At 39.1% G+C, this 22,442-nt stretch overlaps 2 protein-coding genes across 2 annotated transcripts; both read left to right on the top strand.

Annotated features, from left to right (window-relative positions):
- The first annotated feature begins 892 nt into the window (after positions 1-892).
- Positions 893-12,437, top strand: ctdsp2 (CTD (carboxy-terminal domain, RNA polymerase II, polypeptide A) small phosphatase 2). The gene is given in 10 exon segments (XM_051949311.1): positions 893-1,730; positions 3,825-3,979; positions 5,038-5,058; positions 5,060-5,140; positions 5,518-5,554; positions 5,557-5,573; positions 6,185-6,277; positions 8,760-8,835; positions 8,838-8,944; positions 10,736-12,437. Coding segments are annotated over 10 exon segments (774 nt in total). The 5' UTR covers positions 893-1,669; the 3' UTR covers positions 10,862-12,437.
- Positions 12,438-13,544: 1,107 nt separating this feature from the next.
- tegt (testis enhanced gene transcript (BAX inhibitor 1)) lies at positions 13,545-21,310 on the top strand. Its single transcript, XM_022202789.2, is given in 11 exon segments — positions 13,545-13,707; positions 14,474-14,582; positions 14,680-14,755; positions 14,757-14,789; positions 16,160-16,280; positions 16,406-16,454; positions 16,605-16,702; positions 16,885-16,964; positions 18,476-18,576; positions 18,853-18,928; positions 20,416-21,310. Coding segments are annotated over 10 exon segments (714 nt in total). The 5' UTR covers positions 13,545-13,707; positions 14,474-14,526; the 3' UTR covers positions 20,440-21,310.
- Positions 21,311-22,442: the final 1,132 nt, after the last annotated feature.

Genomic DNA, 22,442 nt, shown 5'->3' with positions numbered 1-22,442 from the left:
GGTAGCAGTTGAAGAATGTATTGTATGTTTGGTTGTTCAAGCCTGTTCTTAAATCCTTTGGTTTCCAAAAATTGATGCAAAAAAGGAAATGCGGTATTTTGTAGGCGAGGACCCCCAGTGTCCCCTGATGTTTAAATGAAAACTACTTGTGTATAATCAATAAAGTAATTTAAAGCCATTTTGAGTTGTAGTAGAAACACTGGTAGCACTTGAGGAACACGTTGTACGTTTGGTTGCACAAGCTTGATCTTAAATTCTTTGTTTTCCAGATAACTGGGGCATAAAAATTCACCACAATGCAAGAAAATGAAGTGATTCCTGCCTACAAAACTTTCTAGGCAGGAATCCTGAGTGTCCCCCAAATGTCCAAATACAACCAACACCCATGTCCAGCCTGCATATAATCAATAAAGTAATTTAAAGCCATTTCTAACTACTAGTGGAAGGACTTGTGGCAGTTGAGGAATGCACTGTATGTTCGGTTGCTCAATCATGTTCTTACAATCTGTGTTTTCCCCAGAGGTTAAAATATCGCGATATTACTGACTCCAGTGTAAAAGTTGGAACAAAATTTGAATTACAAAACAGTAAAGCTGATAATAAAGTAGCATTTTAGTGATCAAGGATTATTATTTTTCATTGTAATTATCAATTTTACTTGTAATAATAATATTAATTAGAGGTCGCCTCGTTAGACAGATTTTTTTTTAAATTAATACTAAAAATCACGTGACAAACTCCAAAAACAGTTCTCGAAATACAAAAACAAACAAACAAAGCGCCTGCGCAAAGAGAGGACACAATACACGTCGGTTGTTGTCTCGGTTTGTTTGTCGACCGAGTGGTGTTTTTTATTATTTGTTATTGTTGTGTTGTAATAATAAATAAATGTATAAACCACCGACAATAATTTACAAACAACGTGAGCTCGAGCAGCGCTGGAATGTGTTCGGCGCGACGCGTGCAGGACAGGGAGGAATGCCTCGGCCCCGCCCACCGCCTCCCCGGCAGCCAATCGCAGCGAGGTGCCGGTTTCCAGGCGCCCGCGGAGTCCCAGCCGTAGAAAAACAAAACCCCTGAGAGCGACAAAACTCACATTTTACTGCCAACTACCGACCGCAATCCTGTTTTCCGAGCGCAATTCTCCATTTCCGATCGTCTCCCGGTGTTTTTCGCCGCTCTCCGCCGCCTCCCGGCCGATGTTGTTTATCTGTAGTAAGGGGGGGCTTGAAACCGGCCTCCGTTGCCCCATTTCCTCGGTTGTTTTCCTTCTCTCGCCTGGATTCTCCATGTTGTTGCTGCAAAAGTGAGGACTTCGCGGCGGTCGGGAAGAAAAAGGGGGGCAACTCGGACGTATTAGCCGCGATAGTGAAGCGGTAACACCCGGGAGAAGCGATTTAGCCTCCGAAAAACACATATCCAAGTGCCTTGCCCCTTCACGGGCGGACCTCCGACACACGAAGAAGAAGAAGAAGGAGAACCAGGAGCGCGGCGGCGGAATAAAGAGAACCTGGAACGAGCTAAATCTGACCGAGGATAGCTGCTTCCAGGCGGATGACAAGTGAGCTCGGTGAATATCGGAGCTGCAGAGTCCATTAAAGCCAATGAGGGATGCCCATCAGTGCTCGGGGACAGGATTTGAGGATTTTGAGGGCTCCGTGATTGTCAGATGGAAAGTTCTGTTATCACCCAAGTGCAGAAAGAAGACGTTCAAGTGTCACCGAAAACAGGTGAGGCTGCTTCAAAAATACCACCCAAATCCTCCTTATGTGGGGTTATTTCCTGATTAATGAGAGGTGTTTTCCCAAAAAACAAAACAAAAATAAAAAAACACCCTGTTGTGCGCCCGTTTGTATGACAGTTGCGCGTTTTTTCGTATTTACCAAACAGATCTGATATTTAAACCACATAGCTGCTAAAAATGACTCAATTTGTGTAAATGTTGGAGATGTTTTTGCCTTAATCCTGCAATATAGTTGTTTCTTTCAGCTTCATCAGTCTAAAATGCACCAAAATTCCAATTATAGCACTAGTTTCCTGTTAGAATCCATGGATCCTGATTTATTATTCTATGCTGAGGTGTAAGTTCTCCATTACGCGCCGCCATCCACAGCTCAGCTTATTGTTGATCCTGTTTCTGTCTCTTTTGTTTTTTTTGAAATTGCAGTGGCTGCTCTTTACTGTGCAAATCTGTTCTTTACATGTGATTATCACTGTTTTTCTCCCTGCTGCTGGTTGATCACATCACAGCTCCTCCCGCAAAAAGAGAAAAAAAAATGGAAAAACGAGCTGTATTTATGTCTATCAGGTTCCAGCTTGTTTGGCACCATCCCATATCCTACTACTACCAGGTACAGCGTGAGCAGCTGCAACAAAAAAAAGGAAAAACGAGCTGCAAACTGCTGCTGTTCACATATTTTGTGTGTTTTTTGAGTCCATCCACAGATCCGTCAGAGGCATCAAACCGCTGCACAGTTTAATTAGACAAACAAACAGATCCGTGTTACATCACAGTGTATATTCCAGGCTTGTGTAGGTGTAAAAAAAACGAAAGGGGGGCTCTGTGGTGGCTGCTGATTATACAGTGTATAGAAACACCAGGTGCCGCGGTATTGACAGCGGAATGCACAAACACACCCCTCTGCACACGCCCATTGTAGCGCCGTTTCAAAGATCTCGCTGTTTGCACACTTTTTCTTGAGGCTTTGCTCACTGATTGCACTAATATTTTGCACATTATGGCATACAATCCAGTGGCTGCAATCTGTTGAAATTTGCACCGTGTGCTTTGATTAATAAAGAATATTCACTTGCATTTTTGGAGTCACTTCTTTTACATGCAGGAGACATTTCAATGTATGTGTTACGCCATTTCTAGAGATCAATACTCTGATTTACATGATATGGGTGGCAGATATTGTATTCTTGAGATCTGTAGAATTTTCAGATCAATATCCAGCATCCTTTGTGTCTTAAACATGTAGTTGTGTAACATGCTTGTTGTCGTCTCTGCATTATGCCTTCAGTTCGGTGTAAAAAAACCAACAACAAAACATTAAATTGCACGCATCTGCTGTGAGTTTATGGATCATATCCGCACGTCTTCAGGATCTGTGCAGCAGTCTGGGTCACTTTAAACAGTGTTTATGATGACATGGAATCGATGAATTATACATTCAGTAGCTGCTCGCATGTCCTCACAGGAAACAGGGCTCGCAGAGAATGTTTTCCTGCCTTCCCCCCTGTGAGTGTGGCCCAGGTTTTGGTACCGGGTCTCAGACTCTGGTGGTCACGGTGACTGATCAAAGCCCAGCACAGAGTGCCAAGGTGTGACCGGCTGTCCAGCTCGCTGCCTGACCCAACGCCCGTCTGGTTGGGTTCTGGCGAGCTTCAGGCAGCCCCTAAAAAGGTCCTGGAGTTTAAAATGGTTGGAATGTTTTCTGTCTGTGTTTTGCTGTCGAAGGTACTGCTGAAAAGTGTGGGTTTTCCCGCCCTCTGTGATTATATAACGTGTACCAGCCATTTCCAGCAGCAGCAGCAGCAGCAGAGGCAGCAGGCGCATTAAAAACAGATTCATGTGCAGGCCGTGCCATCCCTGTAGACAGATGGAAGGGGGAAGCTCGTTCTATACGTTACACGCAGCGCCGTAGCTCAAATTTATTCAGTTTCTGTGCATTTGTAACCAGATTTGTTTTGGGGTGAGAAAAAAAACAAAACAAAAACCATCAGATTTCATGTGTCTGCTGTGAGTTTGTGGATCACATTGAAGCCTCCACTTTCAGTTTTCTCATGACAGTGTCTCTTTCTGGAACAGGCCAGGTGAGGCCGCTCTGCCCTGAAACAGCCTCGGAGTTGTAACATCTTCAAAGCACTCTTCTGTTGCCTCCAAGCTCAGGATGGCCCCAAACCACCAGCGCCGCTGCCGCCACCTTCCCAGCAGACCTTGCTGGAGTCACAGGAAAATGGGACGGTTGTCAAGGTAACACTACTCTCATTTTCAGCGATATTTCACACAGCTGAAACAATTCCTCAAGACCTCGGCTCAGCCTGCCTTTATTTTTGTTTGTTTAAGATTGACTTTCCTCGTCACGCCCACGCCTGCCATAAAGGAGGAGGTGTTTGAGTAGTTTTGGCAGTCTGCAGGAACAAACTTAACACACTGTTGTAAAAATGTGCTCTTTATTATCTTCAAGTGTTGTTTTTCTTCACAACTGCCGCACTAAAACCACACTGCACCTGCTAAGAGCATCTTGAAAGCGAACCGCAAACTGTCTGCGGATATGGAATCGCTTTGATGTTCGCAACTTGATCCCAGAGGAAGATAAGAACGATGGAGTGAGTGTCGGTCCGTTTTGGCGAGAGAGAGCAGAGAATGGTGTATGTGCGCCTCGTTATTGCTGAGGTAGTGAAAAATAAAGCTCCGCCGGCCACGCTGGTGAACGCTGTCAGCCTGATTAGGGCCTCGGTGCCGTGTTCAGGGCGTTTTAATGAGATGCCAGGTTTACTCTGGTTGAGGAGTGTCCTCGAGCATCAGCAGCATCTGTAGTGCTTGATCATTGTCCGACAGGCGCCCGCTCACATGAAACCAAATCAAACATGGCTCTGATGCAGCTGCTTGACTGTTTTGCATTTGTCTCGCTCTTAATTTGCCTTTTTTAATAGTTAAGCCTTTTTCTGTTATGTAATTATTAATAATTAATTCCACTTTGGCAGAACTGTGCGGAGAATGACATGAAATTAGCAGAAAATAAGATATATCAAGGTCATTGTCTGACAGGAAATATAATGAAAACATAGTAAGTTGCCAACGTGGTGGTGGCTGCAGTAAATAATTAAACTCAGCCTCATACATGCCTCCCTAAAGCATAGGCTAATCTTAATTTCCCAGAGGTGAAATCACACAAGCAGGGTTTGATCTTCATATAAATTACTGCACTGTAGGGACTAATCAGGTGCAAATACAGCACAGATGACACAAATGTCATGGGTGTGTGTTGGATGGCGACATAAAGGAGGTTTTTGTGTTTTTCTTCTGAGCAGTCTGAAACGAGCCTTCTGCCCTGAGATGGAGGCCCAGGACCAAGGGGAAGATCTGCGTGTCATAGACCTGGACGAGACGCTGGTGCACAGTTCATTCAAGGTACTTTATATCCTTCTATATGTCAGCGCTGGTCTCTTTTAAATACGCTGCTGACTGTGATGCTATTTCTGTTCTAGTAAAAGCATTTTCCAGCGCAACAGAAATAGCAAACACAGTTGGGTAACATCCAAGCGACGTGTTTATGGAGTTTATATATACATAAAGTCAGCTGTGATTCTATATCAATCCAGTTTTCTCCAGCAAGCGTGTTCAGAGGAACATCAAGTGAATGATATCCCGTTTGCTGTGTGCTGGTGATTAATGGCAGCGTCGAGGGGCCTGCTTCGGTTGTTTATGTAATGCCATGCGAACGTACACAGCGTGGCCTCATGATGAACGTTCATGCCAACCGTCTCCCTCCTGTGTTTCCCCTCCAGCCAATTAGCAACGCAGACTTCATCGTGCCCGTGGAGATAGAGGGACCACACACCAGGTAAAACTACTGTTTGCTGTGGAGGGCAGGGGAGGCTGTGTTTGTATGATATGTTGATGTGTTTGCAGTGGTTGCTGAGCTAAAAAAAAACAAAAAAAAAAACAGGGATGGGTCCTGGAGCTGATCAGGGTGTTTTAAAGGCTGGTGCACGGAGCCCTCTGCTGGCCAGATGTTGAAACTGGAGTTGGAAGTGGATGCATCAGCAAGAAAATGAGTCATTTCAGCTAAAATGTCATTAATAAGTGATACAGAGCCTCCTTGAAGAAGATGTTGGGGGTGGAATGCTCAAGTAGCATCATGTTCTGGACTTTTATCAGTGTGTAGCTCCTCTTTCTCTGTTGGACATGTGGAAATGTAATTAACTGAGAAATGTGATTCCTGGGACCCCATGTTCCGGTAAGGAATCCTCTGTGGGGCCTCTGCCTGGTTCAAGTAATCCAGGATAGGCTGGTTAACACTGGCACGGCCTATTCTTGATTACTTGTTTCAGGAACTGGCCACGTGCAGCTAACGGACGAGTTAACGGTAACGAATGCAAAGAAATGAAGTGAGATGACAGTTTAACAGCTCCGCGGGCCGATCTATGCACTGACGGCCGGTTTGTTTCGCAGGTGTACGTCCTGAAGAGGCCGTACGTGGATGAGTTCCTGCAGAGAATGGGGGAACTGTTTGAATGTGTGCTGTTTACAGCCAGTCTCGCTAAGGTACTTCACATCAGATATACGGAAACAGCTCCTGAAATAGATCTTCATGTTTTATTCAGCACCAAGTGTCTTTTGTTTGATGACTGATGTGATGTCTGATCTATCAGATGTTGTTCTGCTTTCTCTCGCCTTTTAGTTCCCTTTTTTACTGTGAGAGCAGCTGCTGTTAGTCACCTCCACAGACATCCTCCTCATGTTTAATTAAAGCCATAGATAGCTGCCTGCCTGATATCAAACTTAGTTATAACGTAGCATAACTGAGTGGAGATTTAAGCTGATTTAAAATGTGTTACTTATACACTACCGTTCAAAGGTTTAGGGTCACTTAGAAATGTCCTTATTTTTTAAATAAAAGCTTTTTTTAATGAAGATAAAATTAAATTAATGAGAAATACAGTCTAGACATTGTTAATGTGGTAAATGACTATTCTAGCTGGAAACAGCTGATTTTTAATGGAATATCTCCATAGGGGTACAGAGGAACATTTCCACCAACCATCACTCCTGTGTTCTAATGCTACATTGTGTTAGCTAATGGTGTTGAAAGGTTAATTGATGATTAGAAAACCCTTGTGCAGTTATGTTAGTACATGCATAAAACTGTGAGTTTTCATGGAAAACATGAAATTTCCTTGGTGACCCCAAACTTTTGAATGATAGTGTAGTTTTTACTAAATGTTTGCACAAGTTTACAGCCCCTGGAAATTAGTTATTTTGGCACTTATGTTCCAGCTTGTGATGCTGCAGTGGCTTTCCTTATTTTAAGTAAATCCTAAGTTGGACTTAACTAGTATTTATAACCTCTGAACCCCAAAACATACATTAGGTTTTAAAAATTGCCCAAGTTACACCATTTGTCACAGCAAGAAACTTTACAAACTCTAACAATTATTAGATTTATAACTTTCCGATGGTCCTCAAACTAATCATGTGGTTTCATTGGAAAGCTTGAGCAAATTGAAGCTTACAATCATGATATTTCATCAAAGTCTCTTTATTCTACATGCTCATTACCCGTTCGCACCAAATTTAAAAAACATTAAAAACTCTGTACTCCTCGGCGCAACTGAGAAACCATCAGTTACTCACCTGCGACCAACAGTCACATAACAGAAATTCTGTGTACACAGATAAGCAAATTAACAGCAGAACACATTCAGCATGGTGAAACTGCAGAGTTTGAAGAGGTTGCAAGTATGCTGTTATTTACATGGCAGTCGTATGTAAAGTCACCATTTCTGTCAGTATTTATAAGACTTGAAAAATGTAGTACACACTGAAGTTTTTTTTTTTTGATTTTTGTATACCCATTTTTCAAAGAAATTTAACTTGAACTTTGCAAATGTTTAAGGCAGGGACCACATTCAGCCCAGTTTGATTGACCAGTAAAATCAGAGCATAATAACCTATAAATAACCACAGCTACAAATTTTCCCTTTATTTTAGTGCAGAAACGTTCACATTTACGGAATTGTCTATTTACAAAACATTATGAGCAACCTGAAATTTCTTCAAAAAAGTAAATTCAATTTCAAAAACATTATACCTCAGTTTTTCATTTATGCATTATAACTTACAGATCACAGTGTTTCTACAAAGGCACAAAACATTTAGTCTCAGGTATCTATATAGTATTTTACTTCATGATCAAAACAACAAAAATCATACAAAAATAACAAAAGTGAGAAACAAAACACAAAAGAGGCAAAAAGTTGACAAGAAAGTAACAATGCGACAAAAAATGGACGAATGACAAAAATGAGACAAAAAATGACAAAAGCAACAAAAAATAGACTAACAACACAAGTGAGACAAAAAAAACAAAACGACAAAAATGATACACAAAACACAAAATGACAAAAATAAGACAGAAAACACTGGCAAGACAAAAAGGAAGCTCAAAATGGCAAAAGCATGAGAAATGACAAAACAAGACAAAATATTACAAAATGGAGACACAAAATAGCAGAAGAACGAGCAATCTGGTATTTTACTTTATGATCAGAACAACTTGTCATGGTCTAGAAGTTCTTTACATTTAAGTTTAGTTAATTTTTACACTTTGTAAAGTCATCCCGTGGGCCAGATTAAACCCTCTGGCGGGCCTGTTTTGGCCCGCAGGCCACACGTTTGACACCCCTGATTTAAGGCATTTTAACTGTCATACTGCACAGAAAGCATTTTGTGGCTTTCTCTACTTGTAGTCATGGTTGTGCTGTTTTCATAGAGGGCGCAGGATTTCATATTGCAGTGAAAAATGAGTACAAAAAAATGTGACAAAACTGCATAAATGTCCCATAAACTGCTTGGTGTGCAGAGGATTAAGAACTTTACAACACAGACTTCAGGAATATTTAGTGCAAGCTAATCCGGATGACTAGCTTTTCTATATGTGATGCTATTTCTTAGCAGCTTGCTGTAAAATGTGTAGAAAGTGCTTCATTATCCCTCCCTGCTCCTCCCCTCCCCGACCCTCCCTCAGTATGCTGACCCAGTGACGGACCTGCTGGACCACAGTGGTGTGTTCAGGGCCCGGTTGTTCCGGGAATCCTGCGTGTTCCCCAGGGCTGCTATGTCAAGATCTGAAGCCGCCTGGGCCGAGACCTCCACAAAACCCTCATCCTGGATAACTCTCCTGCCTCCTACATCTTCCACCCTAATAATGCTGTGAGTTTACCTGTTATCTGTGATGTACCTCCTGGTTTGAAAAAGTTTTGTAGATAATGGTGCAAAAACATTGTGCTATCAATCATTGGAATGATGTGACAGCTGCTTTTGGACCTCCATCTGGTCGGGATCACAGAAGCTTAGAAGAATTGGTTTAAAAAATAGAAGAGAAAAAATAAGTCGTAAAATAGAACAAAGTAACACAGAAAAGAATCTGTCTCTTATTTTGGTCCAGACCTGAATGTAAAAGCATGAGAATGGGAGATCAACTCCAAATGAAGCTACGATATTTTAAAGAGTTAAGGTAGTTGGTAGATTGATAAAATTCACTAACTTGGTCTTTCTATGATCCGTTTTTTTGTGTTAATTTGGCACAAAACAGTGAAAATTACACTGAACTGTGTTGTCACTTTTAAATATGTTGTTTTGTCAGAGCAATGGTACAAAAACAGAAAACTGACAAAAAATCAGCACAATTTAGAAGCTGAAACCTTAAAACTTTTGGTTTATTTTGTCTGTCAGTTATAATAATCATTGACTATTGATTTTCTGTCATTTGATGGATTCTTTCAGCTCCAATCCTGACTTAGTGAATCTACACCGTACTCAAACTAAATATTTATTAGATCTTGTTCTTTAATAAAAGTACGTGTATCACAGTGTAGAAATACTTCTTGGAAAAATTTGTGCGATCAAAATTATGAGCATAAAAATATACTTAAAGTACCAAAAGCAAAAGGGCTCAGTATGCAGAATGAAATATTCCATAACAATATATATTACTGGCTAATAGTTATTAATGCGTTCATCCCTCTAATGTCGAGGTTGTAAAGGAATGTAAACAATTTTACATAGTTAATTTGCAGAGTAGATTGTTAATTTCTGCTCACGTATCAATAAAATTTTATCTTAATCTACAATATTGCATCATAATTTATTAGTTGAATCTATTTGGAACAATACATGAAACTTAAGTAGCACTTTTTTAAGATGCTTTGCAAAGTAATGCTTTACAAACAATAAATATCACAGAAAAATTAACATAGATTTCTTGAATATTATAGATCGAGGATGATTCTTTGATGCTTCTTGGGGATTATTAAACTTAAATTCTAATGTAACTACTCAAAGGTTTCAGATAGATACAATGGAGTAAAAAGTGCAATATTTGCTTCTGAACTGTGCCCAGGTAGAAATGTAAAGGAGCAGAAAATGGAAATATTAAAGTGCAGTGCACAGTACTTTCCACCGCTACACACGAGAACCATTTACTACTGATTTGTTGAGCGCCACTGTGGTTCAGGACTGAATGCGCACAATTTCCATTAACACTTCCGTTTTTATGACTTTTTAAACGAGAAAATCACTCAGAGAGTGCAGAACTCCGCCAAGGCTGCTCAGTCATGTCATTTGTGACGGATAAGTCCACAACGGTCAATTGTAGTAGGATCATAATCATGTGATCATCAGCAGGCAGCTGATGTAGTGTTCACTTGTTGTCATGGTTACAGTGATGCCGTGCTGCCATCTTGCAATGATACAGAAATCTTTAAGAAATCCGTGGATCCAGACTATAAGCCGCATCACTGCCAAAGTCTAACCACTTGATGTTTGAGTCATTTCTGACCTTCCCAGAAAATTTAATCCAAATCCGTTAGTCCGTTTTGAGTAACGGTGCGAACAGACAGACTAACAGACGGACAAATGTACACCGATCGCCACATAACTTCAGCACGTTCCTTGGTGGAGTTATTAAATCCAAGGTGCATTAACAAACGCGCCTCCTCTCAGGTTCCTGTGGTGTCGTGGTTCGATGACGTGGACGACGCCGAGCTGCTCAACCTTCTGCCCGTGTTCGAAGAGCTCAGTCAAGCCGACAACATCTACACCCGGCTGGACCAGCTGCGAGGACACTAGAACCTCGATGGACCTGCTTCAGCTCTTCAGCTACGATGGAACCACGTAGAACAGACCGGGGTTCTACCAGCCTCTGCACAGCCTCCTGAGAAATTGTATCGGCACGAGGTCAGAGAGAAACACAGCGTCTTTGGCTCAACTTCAACTAACGATCACAACCCGATATTCACGACCACTATTTGAAAGCACTACAAGAAAAGAGCGGGAAACGCAACCAAAGCAGTCCCACCACAATCACTCCAGTAGTCTGAATATATAAAGTGGTTCTTTGCCAAAGCAGAAGCCTGCCTGCCCTGACTTGACTTTTTGGACATTGTTTTTTTTATTATTGTGCCTTTATGGAACAAAACAACAACAAAAATCATCAGCTCTTTAAGAAAAAAAACACCAGATTTTATACATTTATTGATTTCTTTTTATAGGTTGTTTTATAAGGAATCTATTTTTAAACGGTGAACATGGTTCCTCTATGCAACCCCAGTTTCTGTAATTACATGGACAGTACCTCAAAGTAGCCAGTCAAGATTGCATTCAGCAGATGTAAACGTTACTGTAGCCTTATGTACCTGTAAATGAACAACAAAGCAAAAAGTGTACTTTACTTATTTGTACTATAAACAGAATTTCTACAAAACATGCAATATACGTCAGTAGTTGTCAGATTGATATTAAAGGTAAACGGGGCGGGCCCGTTGGAAACAGACACACTGGAAATATGTTGGCACATAGGACGACCATAATCGCCACAATTTTTCAGTCAAGGTTTTATTAGATCATTTGTTTCTATGTTTTTTCTTTTTATTATGAAATGACATACAACTTGCACTTGTTTTATATTGACAGTGCTGAAAGTAAAAACTGTGCCTTTTGAAATTCGGACAGAGAATGGTGTTCTGCCTGAACAGAGATTTGTAGGCCTACACACTTCTGATGTGTCATGCTGAGCGTGAGAAAACACTGTCAAGAGCAAGTGTAATGCCTGTGGCAGTGGTACTTGCAGTGCAACACTTGAAAAATATCAAAATTTGATTCTTTTTAACGTGTGGAGTGTCTTTTTTCTATATTTATTGGCCAAAAGACTTGCAATTGTCCAGTAGTTCTAATGCTCAACATTTTTGTATTGTAATCCGTTTGCCCTACTTTGAGGCTGGCCTTGTGTTTGACTGTTTTATCTGTGCCTAAGTAACACACCTTTTGCTGTCAAAGTTCACGAGTAATTCAACAAACATACAAATCAACAAACAGAATCAATCATGCAAGAAACACCTTTTTTTTTTTTGTTTTTTCCATTTGGAATTCAGTGCAACAGATATTATGTGGGGTTTTGTTTCCTTGGTAGTATGTCCTTTTTTTTTCTACTATGTTTTTAATGTCTGATGCAATTACTGCCTGCATGTTATCTAGTAAAATACGACAATGAAAATGTACCAGTTGTGATGACCAAAAGTATTTGATGAAAGTCACAATTTGTCTTTATGTATGAGAATAAATCTTTTTGTCTACCTGATCTGACAAAACTCTAAAAGACAAGGTGCTTGCCAATTTTTATTTTCAAATAAAAATTGGTTATATTTTACAGTCTTTGTGTGTGTGTTTTACCTCCTGTGACACTTGTAGTCTGACTTATCACTTTAATCCTCTCATTTTAGTATCTTATATCATAAAATCAAGGCTACAAACGGGAGTAAGTGTTGTTTTTATGTTTGAGGTGTCAGTGCTCAGAAATTTACTCAAAAGCAATTTCAAAACTCTTACTCCTATCTCACATTAAATGGTAAATATAGTTCCATTGAGTATGCAAAAAAAATAGAGCATAATGGTGATTTTACAATATAAAAATTGTAATAATTTTACAAAACCTACAATAATAAATCATTAGTTTTTGCTGTGATGAAAATTTGTAAAGAAAAAAAAAGATTAACGCATTTTATCAAAAATACTTGAGCACTTGCATTTATATTTATTCTACCTCTTAGAATTTAATTTGTGTTTATTGTAATTTTTACTCAACTAAAGCTGATACATATGAAGAAAACCTGATTTTTTTTATTTTTTTTTAAATGGTCCATTGCTCAAGGTTTATATTGGTATTAATTGTAATTTCCATGATCAACAGCAAAAACAACAGTATTACTCTTAGAAACATTTTATTTTTAATTATACCTGAGATGGTGCAATGTGTTTAATATTCACTTTCATTTTGGTTGCATTTTATTGCAAATTTTGCTGTAATTTTATTTTATTTCTAATGGAGTCTAGATACTGTGCGGTTTTTACCACTTTTCATAAATAGAATGTCAATATTTATAGAATAATGAATCTAAAATATAAATTATGTATCATTAATTGTACATGTTGCCTGCAGTTGCACCAGTTTTACATTTACACCCCTCCGTGTAAATTTGTATCAGCTCTTCTTTAGTATCTGTTTGACCGAAGGCAGCCACTGAGCTGATAACAGAAATGGTGCAGCTATATTTACGAGTCGGCCATTTTAAGTGCACCGGGGACATTACTCGGTGGCACACCCGGAAGTGCATTTTAATACAAGGTACCTCGACAGTATGCCTATATTGTAATAAATAATAAATTAGTTTTGGCGTTCACCAAACAGAAACAGACGACGTATTTGTTTGTTTCCGTCAGCAGCGAGGAAACTGCTGCATTTCCCATTTTAAACCGTCGGGTTCTTCTCCGGTCGCTAATCGGGACTACAATCTTCTGGGCGTTCCATGGTGACATCAGCAGGCTGCCGTGTGCTGACTGACACGTACTGTTTTGTTAAAAGAAATAGAGCAACAAAGCAGGACGGAGACAGGCCAGTGAAACCACCCCGGAGCAGAGAGGTAGGTGAGCGGTCCGTACTCGTGGAGACACACCAAGCTAACGCTGGTGTGTCGCAGTAACGGCAGCTGTAACATTTGCACCGTTATCGGTTCAAGAATGACGAAGCCGTCGAGTTGTGCTGGCAGACGCTAGGCTAGCTAGCTGCTGGTTATTTAAACGCCTACTGGCTAGCAGCGTTAGCTATTAATAACATAAGTGTCGGGCGGTTCTAGTGGTGTGTTGCTCGACACTCCGTTTCAGTTTTACATATTTCTGATTTATCAATTAGTCCTTTCGATTCTGTCGCCAGCTAACAATTGCAACGGATCGATGGCATGCTGTCGGTTAGCTTGTTTGGTTACTACGCGTGATTGTGTGCCAGTTGTGGTACTCAAAACCTGACATCTAAAACCTGTTGTGTAACTTAGTGTTGCAGACCCTCGTCCAACTAAACTACGCACTTCTGACCTGCGACATGTGTCTGTATCATTAGTGGTGGAAATAATCAGAACGTTAGCTTAAGTTTAGGTAGCGATAGCAGATTTTGAAATGACGACAACTGAAAGCACTGCGAATTAAACTGATTGTGGTACATATTAGCTGCAAATTGAAATGTAAATATTTACGTGAATGATCGCAAACTGTCTTTAAATAGAGTAAATGTACTTATTCCTGATCATTAACAAAAAGTGACACCTGTGCTACCTGCTTTAAGCTAACAGCTATAGCCTTGTTTATGACCCTTATAGTGGAGTAAAGGTCTAATTTATTTGTTCTTCTGTTCAGAGGAGACATTGTCCAATTGAAAATCTCTTCAGAGTTCACTTCCTGATTTCACCATGAACGTGTTTGACCGCAACATCAACATTGACGCGCTCCTGAAGTTCTCCCAAATGTATGTAAGCATGCAGTACATTTCTGTGTAGTGTAAGACTGTCTGCTTTAACTCCAGTTTCGATCTCATGACTTGTTCTTTCTCATCTCTTCTGCAGATCTCATTCCACCCAGGTGCACTTGAAGAATGTGTACTCCAGCTTGGCAATGTGTATGTTTGTGGCAGCAGCGGGCTTCCTATGTCCATGTTGTCACACGTCTCTTCCAGGTAACACTAACAAGACACAGCAGAATCTACTGCACAGCCATTACATGAGGGCAAATGGTTCACATACTTTATGCTACCTAATGTAACCATGTTTGCATAATAACATTACTCAAACTGTCAGCTGTAGAGTATGATCGCAAATTATGTAAGTTTTGCTGTTATGCACTCTAAGTAGCTCAGAAAATCTGTGTATTTTGTGGAATTTAATTATCTAGTCGTCCACTGAAAACATACTTTGCAGCTTAGTCACTGCCGTCTATGTTTAATGTGACAGCACCAGCTTCTAGAAGAAACTGGGCTAAATGCGGCTCATGTGTAGGATATTCTGCAGGCCTCATACTGGCCACCCCATTTGTTATTTTGGGGTTTAGAAGAATCAGAGTCAGCTTTAATGGCCAAGTACGTAAACAACATACAAGGAATTTGGTTTCTGCTGTTGGTGTCACCTGAGGAAGAAGGAAAGAGAAGAATAATTTCAAAATATAAGCTATAGAAAGAAGAAGAGGGGAAAAAGTAGTAATAATAAAAATAAATATATCACAATATATACAGATATTTGCAAGGTAGAAGGGAAATATATAAACATAGTAGTGCAAAGTGATAATTGCTAGATGATACAGTGCAATGAAGCAGAGAATGCTGTTCTTAGTGAAAAAGTACTGTACGTATCCATTGGTTTATTGTCCAGGTGTGGAGGAAAGGCTCAGCTGTTTATTAGGGTGATGGCGTGGAGTGGGAAGCTGTTCTTGTCTCTGATGGTTTTTGTGAACATGGCTCTGTAACGGCTGCCAGAGTGGAGGGGGGAAAACAGTTTATATCCAGGGTGAATGGGGTCTCTGATGATGTTCCCTGCCCTCTTCCTGGTTCTAATGGAGTACAGTTCCTGGATGCAGAGCAGGAGGCCTCCAGTAACGTTCTCTGCAGTCTGTACTGTGTGCTGTAGTCTGTTTCTGAAGAAGATACTCAATACAATATTGATTAAACAGAGAATCTGGCAGAACATGTTCTGAACCAGTGAACATCAAAAAATGCAAAGCATGTAGACGTGACATGACAAAGAAATACCATAAGAAACAAGTATCCATCAGAGGAGCGTTTGTTGTGTATGCTCACGTTTATCAGGCCTCAGCAGGTTGAAGGAGGAAGATGTTTCTGAAGATCTAATTGTAATTCTGTTGCCTCAGTTAAATCAAACCCGCTGCTGTGGGGAACTGGTGTGGCATTTTTAAAAGAATGAGTATTACCTCTTTAAAGTAGCAGTTTTGTTCCCAAGATTGTGACAACATTTAGGCATTACATTGTTCAGGACAGTAACTGAGTGTGCAGTGTTTTGCTGCGGTATCCATGCCCTGTCGTTACGTCGTTCTCAGGGCGGTGTGCTGTCTGTGCTTGGCTCCCTGGGGATGATGTTCTGGCTCGCCATGACACCCCACAACCCCGAGACAGAGAAGAAGAGGCTGGCCATACTCGCAGGATTCGCCTTCCTCACAGGTAAACTGACGGTGTGGTTAGATATGTTTCTGATTTTAAATGTGCCACTTTATTTGTGCCGAGAGTTGAACTGTTAGTCTGTGATTATACAAGAGTTTAAAGCAGTGTTTGCTGTTCCTCCCCAGGAGTCGGCCTTGGACCCACACTGGACTTTGTCATCGCTATCAATCCGAGGTATGCGCAGTAATGTTCTAGCTGAAGGAAAGTTAAACATTGTAACTGTGAAACTTGTAACATGCATTCATTATAAGTCGCAGGTCTTTGAATCACTCAACACAATTGTTACTTATTCACTAAAGTTGATTCTGGTTCGTTTCTCCTCAGCATCATTGTGACGGCCTTCATGGGAACCTCTGTCATTTTCATCTGCTTCACTCTCAGCGCCCTCTATGCCAAACGCCGGAGCTACCTGTTCCTCGGAGGTAGAGGAAGTTTATAAATGCTTCAGCTCATCTTTATAACACTGCAGTCTGTACATTCCTTCCATTGTCGTCTGTAAGAGAAATTTCCTTTTGCATAAGCAGCGGCAGAAGGTTTAACAGAATTATGCAGAGAAAGTGAAGTCAAATGAACGTTTGCTCAACTTCTCCTGTTTCCCTCTCAGGCACACTGATGTCTGGTCTTTCCATCTTGTTCCTGATGTCTCTGATGAACATGTTCTTTGGATCTGTGATGCTGTTTAAGGTAACCAAGCCAAGTGGCACCAATCCTGTCTGTTTGATCAGGCCTGTAACACATTATTGTCTATTGGTATTCTACTTCTTGTTACCTGTGATTTCATCTCACAGCTGTTAAAATAACCTGTTTAATGTTTGTGTTGCTGTATCAGCTCACATACAGCAGTAAGCTAATCAAGATTAGCTAGCTAAGATTGGCTGGTCACCACGTCTATTTTTATGTACAGTCATATTTTACAAGCATGTTTGAAAATGCTTTGAAAGGAAGTCTTTGGTTTAAAAAAAAAAGAAGAGATGCTTACTATTGTTCAAAAGTTTGGGGTCACTTAGAAATGTCCTTATTTTTGAAAGAAAGCAGGTTTTTTTTTTCAATGAAGATAAAATTATATGAATCAGAAACACAGTCTAGACATAGTTAATGTGGTAAATGACTATTCTAGCTGGAAACAGCTGATTTCTAATGGAATATCTCCGTAGGGGTACAGAGGAACATTTCCAGCAACCATCACTCCTGTGTTCTAATGCTACATTGTGTTAGCTAATGGTGTTGAAAGGCTAACTGATGATTAGGAAACCCTTGTGCAGTTATGTTAGCACATGGATAAAGGTGTGAGTTTTCATGGAAAACATGAAATTGTCTGAGTGACCCCAAACCTTTGAACAGTAGTTCACGTTTAGCCTACATTTTTCAGTCACAATAGGCTATTTGGCTCCCAAGCAGACTTAATTGCATGGAATCAGTTGATTACAAAACATTATGAATGCACACTTCCCAGTTTAATGACAGAATAAGGTCTGTGCAAAATTAATTCTAAGAGCTCGCTGCAAGGGAGAAATGAAATGTGAAGAATATAATTTTGACTGCATTCTGATACAGAATGATCATATTAAAAGTAAAAAGACCTTTTCCTGTCCCCCTGAGATCTGAAGTAATGCTAATGAGATTTAAACACTCGTTAATGATGCAGATAAACAACCTGGGTCTGATTATGTTGTAGTTACTGCTTTTATTTTATTTTAGAAGAAGTAGAGACACCTTTCCCCAGAATATTCCTCATATTTCTACAATTCTACAATTCTACAATTTCATTTAACAGACGCTTTTGTCCAAAGCGACGTACAACACAAGCAAGAATTCAGACATAAGGAAAAACCTGTAGTAAGTGCAAAAAGTGCTTCAAGTGCGATTGGTCAAAGGTGTTGCCATCAAGTTGCAGAAGAAATTGCCAACTGCACCCCCCCCCCCCCCCTTTTTTTTGGTAATACTTTGTCAGCGCTAAATAAGTGCTGGGTTTTGGACCACCTGACTTATTTGTCCTGAAAGTTGCTAATAGACTACATTAGGCTACCTTTCCATGTCTGACTCATGTTTTTCTAGAAAAGAAGCTTCTAAAAATTGCAGAAGTACATATATGAAATAATTTTCATCACTTTATTTTTGCTTCAGGACCTCAGTTATAGTCTTGCCTGTTTGAACTAAGTTTTCTAATTTAGTTTTTTAACTTTCCGCCCTAACAGGCTCACATGTACCTCGGGCTGCTCATCATGTGTGGCTTCGTGCTGTTTGACACTCAGCTCATCATTGAGAAAGCAGAGAACGGAGACAAAGATTACGTCTGGTGAGGACTCACATTTTTTACTCGTAAACTGAACCCAAAGCCTTCATCTGTTCTCTTCTTATAACCAAATTCAATGCAAATACATCGTCCTAGAGCAAGCCCTTCATGTAAGAACGCCATGCAAATCAGCAGGACTTTTTCTAAAGGGCTACAGAAGTGAAGCCTTTAGATGATGAACTGTTGCAGCCTTTTATTTTACACAAGACCAGTGACTTATGGTCGTGTTAGTACGTTTCACAATCCTGAAATTCACTTTGTAAATGTGTTTTTTTGAAGGCACTGTGTGGACTTGTTCCTGGATTTCATCACCATCTTCAGGAAACTGATGGTCATCCTGGCCATGAATGACAAGGTACTGACATTATTAATTTAATTTGTTTTTTATGTATTTAATATGTTTATATTTAATTGTGTTATTGTTGTATATTATTATTTTATTTCATTTAGTTTTATGTTAACAAATATCTAGTGATTTGAGATATTTTTCTTATTCGCCTCAAACGCCATCAAAAGAGACGAAATGAATGCATTTAATAATCTATAAAACTATAAAAACACCTAGTTAATAGTACTTTATTTTGTTTCCTTCCCACATAAACAATCCTGCTGCTGTCAGAACTCACTACATCAACAAAAATATAGTAGTGTGGAATGAAAAGAGCCTCAACACATTTATTATTGTCTCCTTTTTCCCCCAACAATATGTTTATTTGTATTTTATAATTTGAAATGACGTATACAGTTTTTAACAACAACAGACACAAAACATACTTATACTTAGCAAAACATAACAGCAATACCTCCTAATACAAGTATACAGAGACTATTTTTGGTTCATAAAGCAGATCGTCCATTAAGCAGTTCTTAATTGTCATCTTCCTCTTGATCATCAGTTCAGTCAGAAGCTTCTGCGTAGGTTATAAAGGGTCTCCAGATACTTTCAAACAGGTCCTTTTTTCCTCAGCAGGTAAGTGATGCGTTCCAGTGGAGGTGTAGCCAGCATCTGTTTAAGCCGCTGTCCAACACTTGGTCTGCTTATGTTTTTCCAATGCGATGCAGTCAGTCTTTTTGCTTGTAGTGAAGAAATATCAATAAAAAGTCGCTCACTTTTTGTAAATCTGGAGTTCTTGGGATATCAACCTAAAATAATAAAGGAAGGTTCCAGTGGTAAGTCTTTGGAAATAATAGATTTCACAGTTTGCTTTATTAAAACCCAAAATGTCATAATTTCCCTACATTCCTAATACAGTGTAAAAGAGTTCCCTTTTCTTCTCCACACTTTGTACATATGTCTGTAATATCTGGATTGTATTGGTTTAATTTTACAGGAGTAACATAAACACGCATAAGCCACTTGTATTGTAGTAACCGCTAGCAGAGAATTCACAGTTTGCTTATGGGCTTTTTTACAGACTAATTCCCATTCCTCTAATGACAAAGTTAGTTCTAAATCTTTCTTCTGTGATTGTAATTTTGAGGCTGAATTATTATTATCTCCTTTTTTAGTGATCCGTAGTAAGAACAAAAAGATTTGGGGCCACAGATATTAGAAGTCAGGTTAGAAAGTATTGAGGTAGAAGTAAAGTATAAGAAAGATTCATTTTTGGTGTTTTCATGAGACAGACATATAAAATATTGTCAGCCTTTAACCTTTACATTTTTTATGTTGTAACACTGACAGGAAACACATATTTGAATTTCTACTTTTAGAGACAGATACAACTATAATCTCCACCTGCTGTTAAAATACATATGTTTACATGCAGTAAAGTGAAAGTTTTTCTTATGAATGTTTTCATTTTGTGTGACAAAACTAACAATTTGTCTCCTGTCTTTCAGGAAAAGAAGAAGGAAAAGAAGTAAAGAACATTCAGCAGCAGAAAAAAACCCCAATCAGTTGGAAAAAAGGCACAATTTGCAACGCACTTGGTGCTTTTCACTTTGTCTTCATTTTTCAAATTAACTCCTACGTGGTCTTATATTATTGAAATTTCTTTGATTTCTTTTTCTGAAACTTACAGCGAGGGTTGAATGTAAGTTTATGGTTCCAGTAATGCTAGTCCCATGTTTGGCTGTGAATGGAGAATACTAACGCTGCAGTGATCGTGCTTGGCCTGTAGAGGGCGGCGTCGCCCCGCCGAGCTAACGAAGACTCATATTACTGTTAATTAGTGCCATAAATTAACGACATGATAGGCTCCTTTTTTAGTGGGTCACGTGAGCTTCTGAAACTGATTATCGTTTTATGTAATTTTTTTTTCTTTTTTCGTTGATTTGCTAATTTATAGTTTTCCTCAGTTCCTCTTTAGTAGAGTGTCACGAGCTAAAATGTCCCCTGATTTTGGCAACAGATTTCCCCTCTCAGATGATTTTCCCCTTTAATTGTTTTGAGTGAGAGTTGTGCAGCCTGTCAGCCTCCCGATGATCTGCTCCAATCACTCGCTGCTTTGGGTTTGTGGACGGCTGGAGGAGGAAGAGTCGAGGCCATCTGTTCCCTTCAGATTTGGAGAGCAGAGACAGGCAAGTGATTCAGACCAACTCCCCATGTAAATTTCTCCAAATATCTGTTGTCTAGAAATTAGTTTGCCAAATGATGTGATATTAACCCTCCGAATTTGGCATCAGTGCTATTTTGTTTCTTTTTGAAAGTGTATACTGTGAAGAATTTATTTTATTGATGTAAAACTGAAACTAATAATTTGATACATTTGCTCAAATAAATGTGTTGAACGTATTCAAGAAAAGTTTCAAGCGGTTTTATTCACATTAATGGAAAGTCCTCTGCTAAACCCTTTCTTTTGTTTTAATCAGATCTTCACACCACCTCTCATGCTCCAATATGTTCATTTAATGTTCAATTGGATCTTATTCAGTGTTTAATCAGAAGTCACACCTTTTTTTTCATCCAGATCAACTGTTAGTGTACATTTCTGTTTTGTGTGAGCTTTTATTCGTTAATTTATGCTGCATATTTTGCTATGCTAACACGTTTAGCTAATTTTAGTTTTAGTTTGGAAGATAAAATGTATTTTAATACAGCATTTCAGTCATTGTACAAATTAAAATGCGAAAAATTAGCTGGTTTAGCTTCTCGGAAGTGGAGTGAAGCAAGTCTAAAACAGTAAAATAATCCTGAATGCTATTTATTAATTTAAGCTGCATATTTTACTATACTAGCACTTTTAGCTAACTTTTGCTTTTGTTTTGAAGTTAAGATATATTTTACTCCAACGTTTCAGTCATTTTACAAACTAAAATTGGAAAAATTTGCTGGTTTAACTTCTCAGAAGTGGAGTGAAGCAAGTCTGAAACAGTAAAATGATCTTTAATGCTTTTTATTTACTAGTTTAAGCTGCATATTTTACTATGCTAACACTTTTAGCTAACTTTAGCTTTAGTTTTGAAGCTGAAGTGTTTTTTAATTCAATGTTTGTCATTTTACAAATTAAAATGTGAAAAATTTCTTGGTTTAACTTCTGAGACGTGAAGTGAAGCAAGTCTGAAATAGTAAAATAACACTTAACGGCATTTATTTATTAGTTTAAGCTGCATATTTTACTTTTCTAACACTTTCAGCTAACAGTAGCTTTAGTTTTTAAAGTTGAAATGTATTTTAATTCAATGTTTCAGTGATTTTACAAACTAAAACAAACATTTGTTGGTGTAGCTTCTTCAGTGTGCTGCTGTTTTGTTTTTTGTCCTAAATAGTTTCCTCCACTATTTATATTTCATTGCCATAACACTCTAAAACAAAATCCTGAAGGTTAATATCGTTAGATGTAAATGCAATGGAAGCTAATAGCAAATTGTTTTCTGTGGTATTGTATTATTGATAAATTAATGCAGTTCTCGCTGGTTGAGATTGA

Source organism: Acanthochromis polyacanthus, chromosome 6, assembly GCF_021347895.1.
Source record: "Acanthochromis polyacanthus isolate Apoly-LR-REF ecotype Palm Island chromosome 6, KAUST_Apoly_ChrSc, whole genome shotgun sequence".
Lineage (NCBI taxonomy): Eukaryota > Metazoa > Chordata > Actinopteri > Pomacentridae > Acanthochromis > Acanthochromis polyacanthus.
This window is presented reverse-complemented; position numbering and strand designations above follow the sequence as displayed.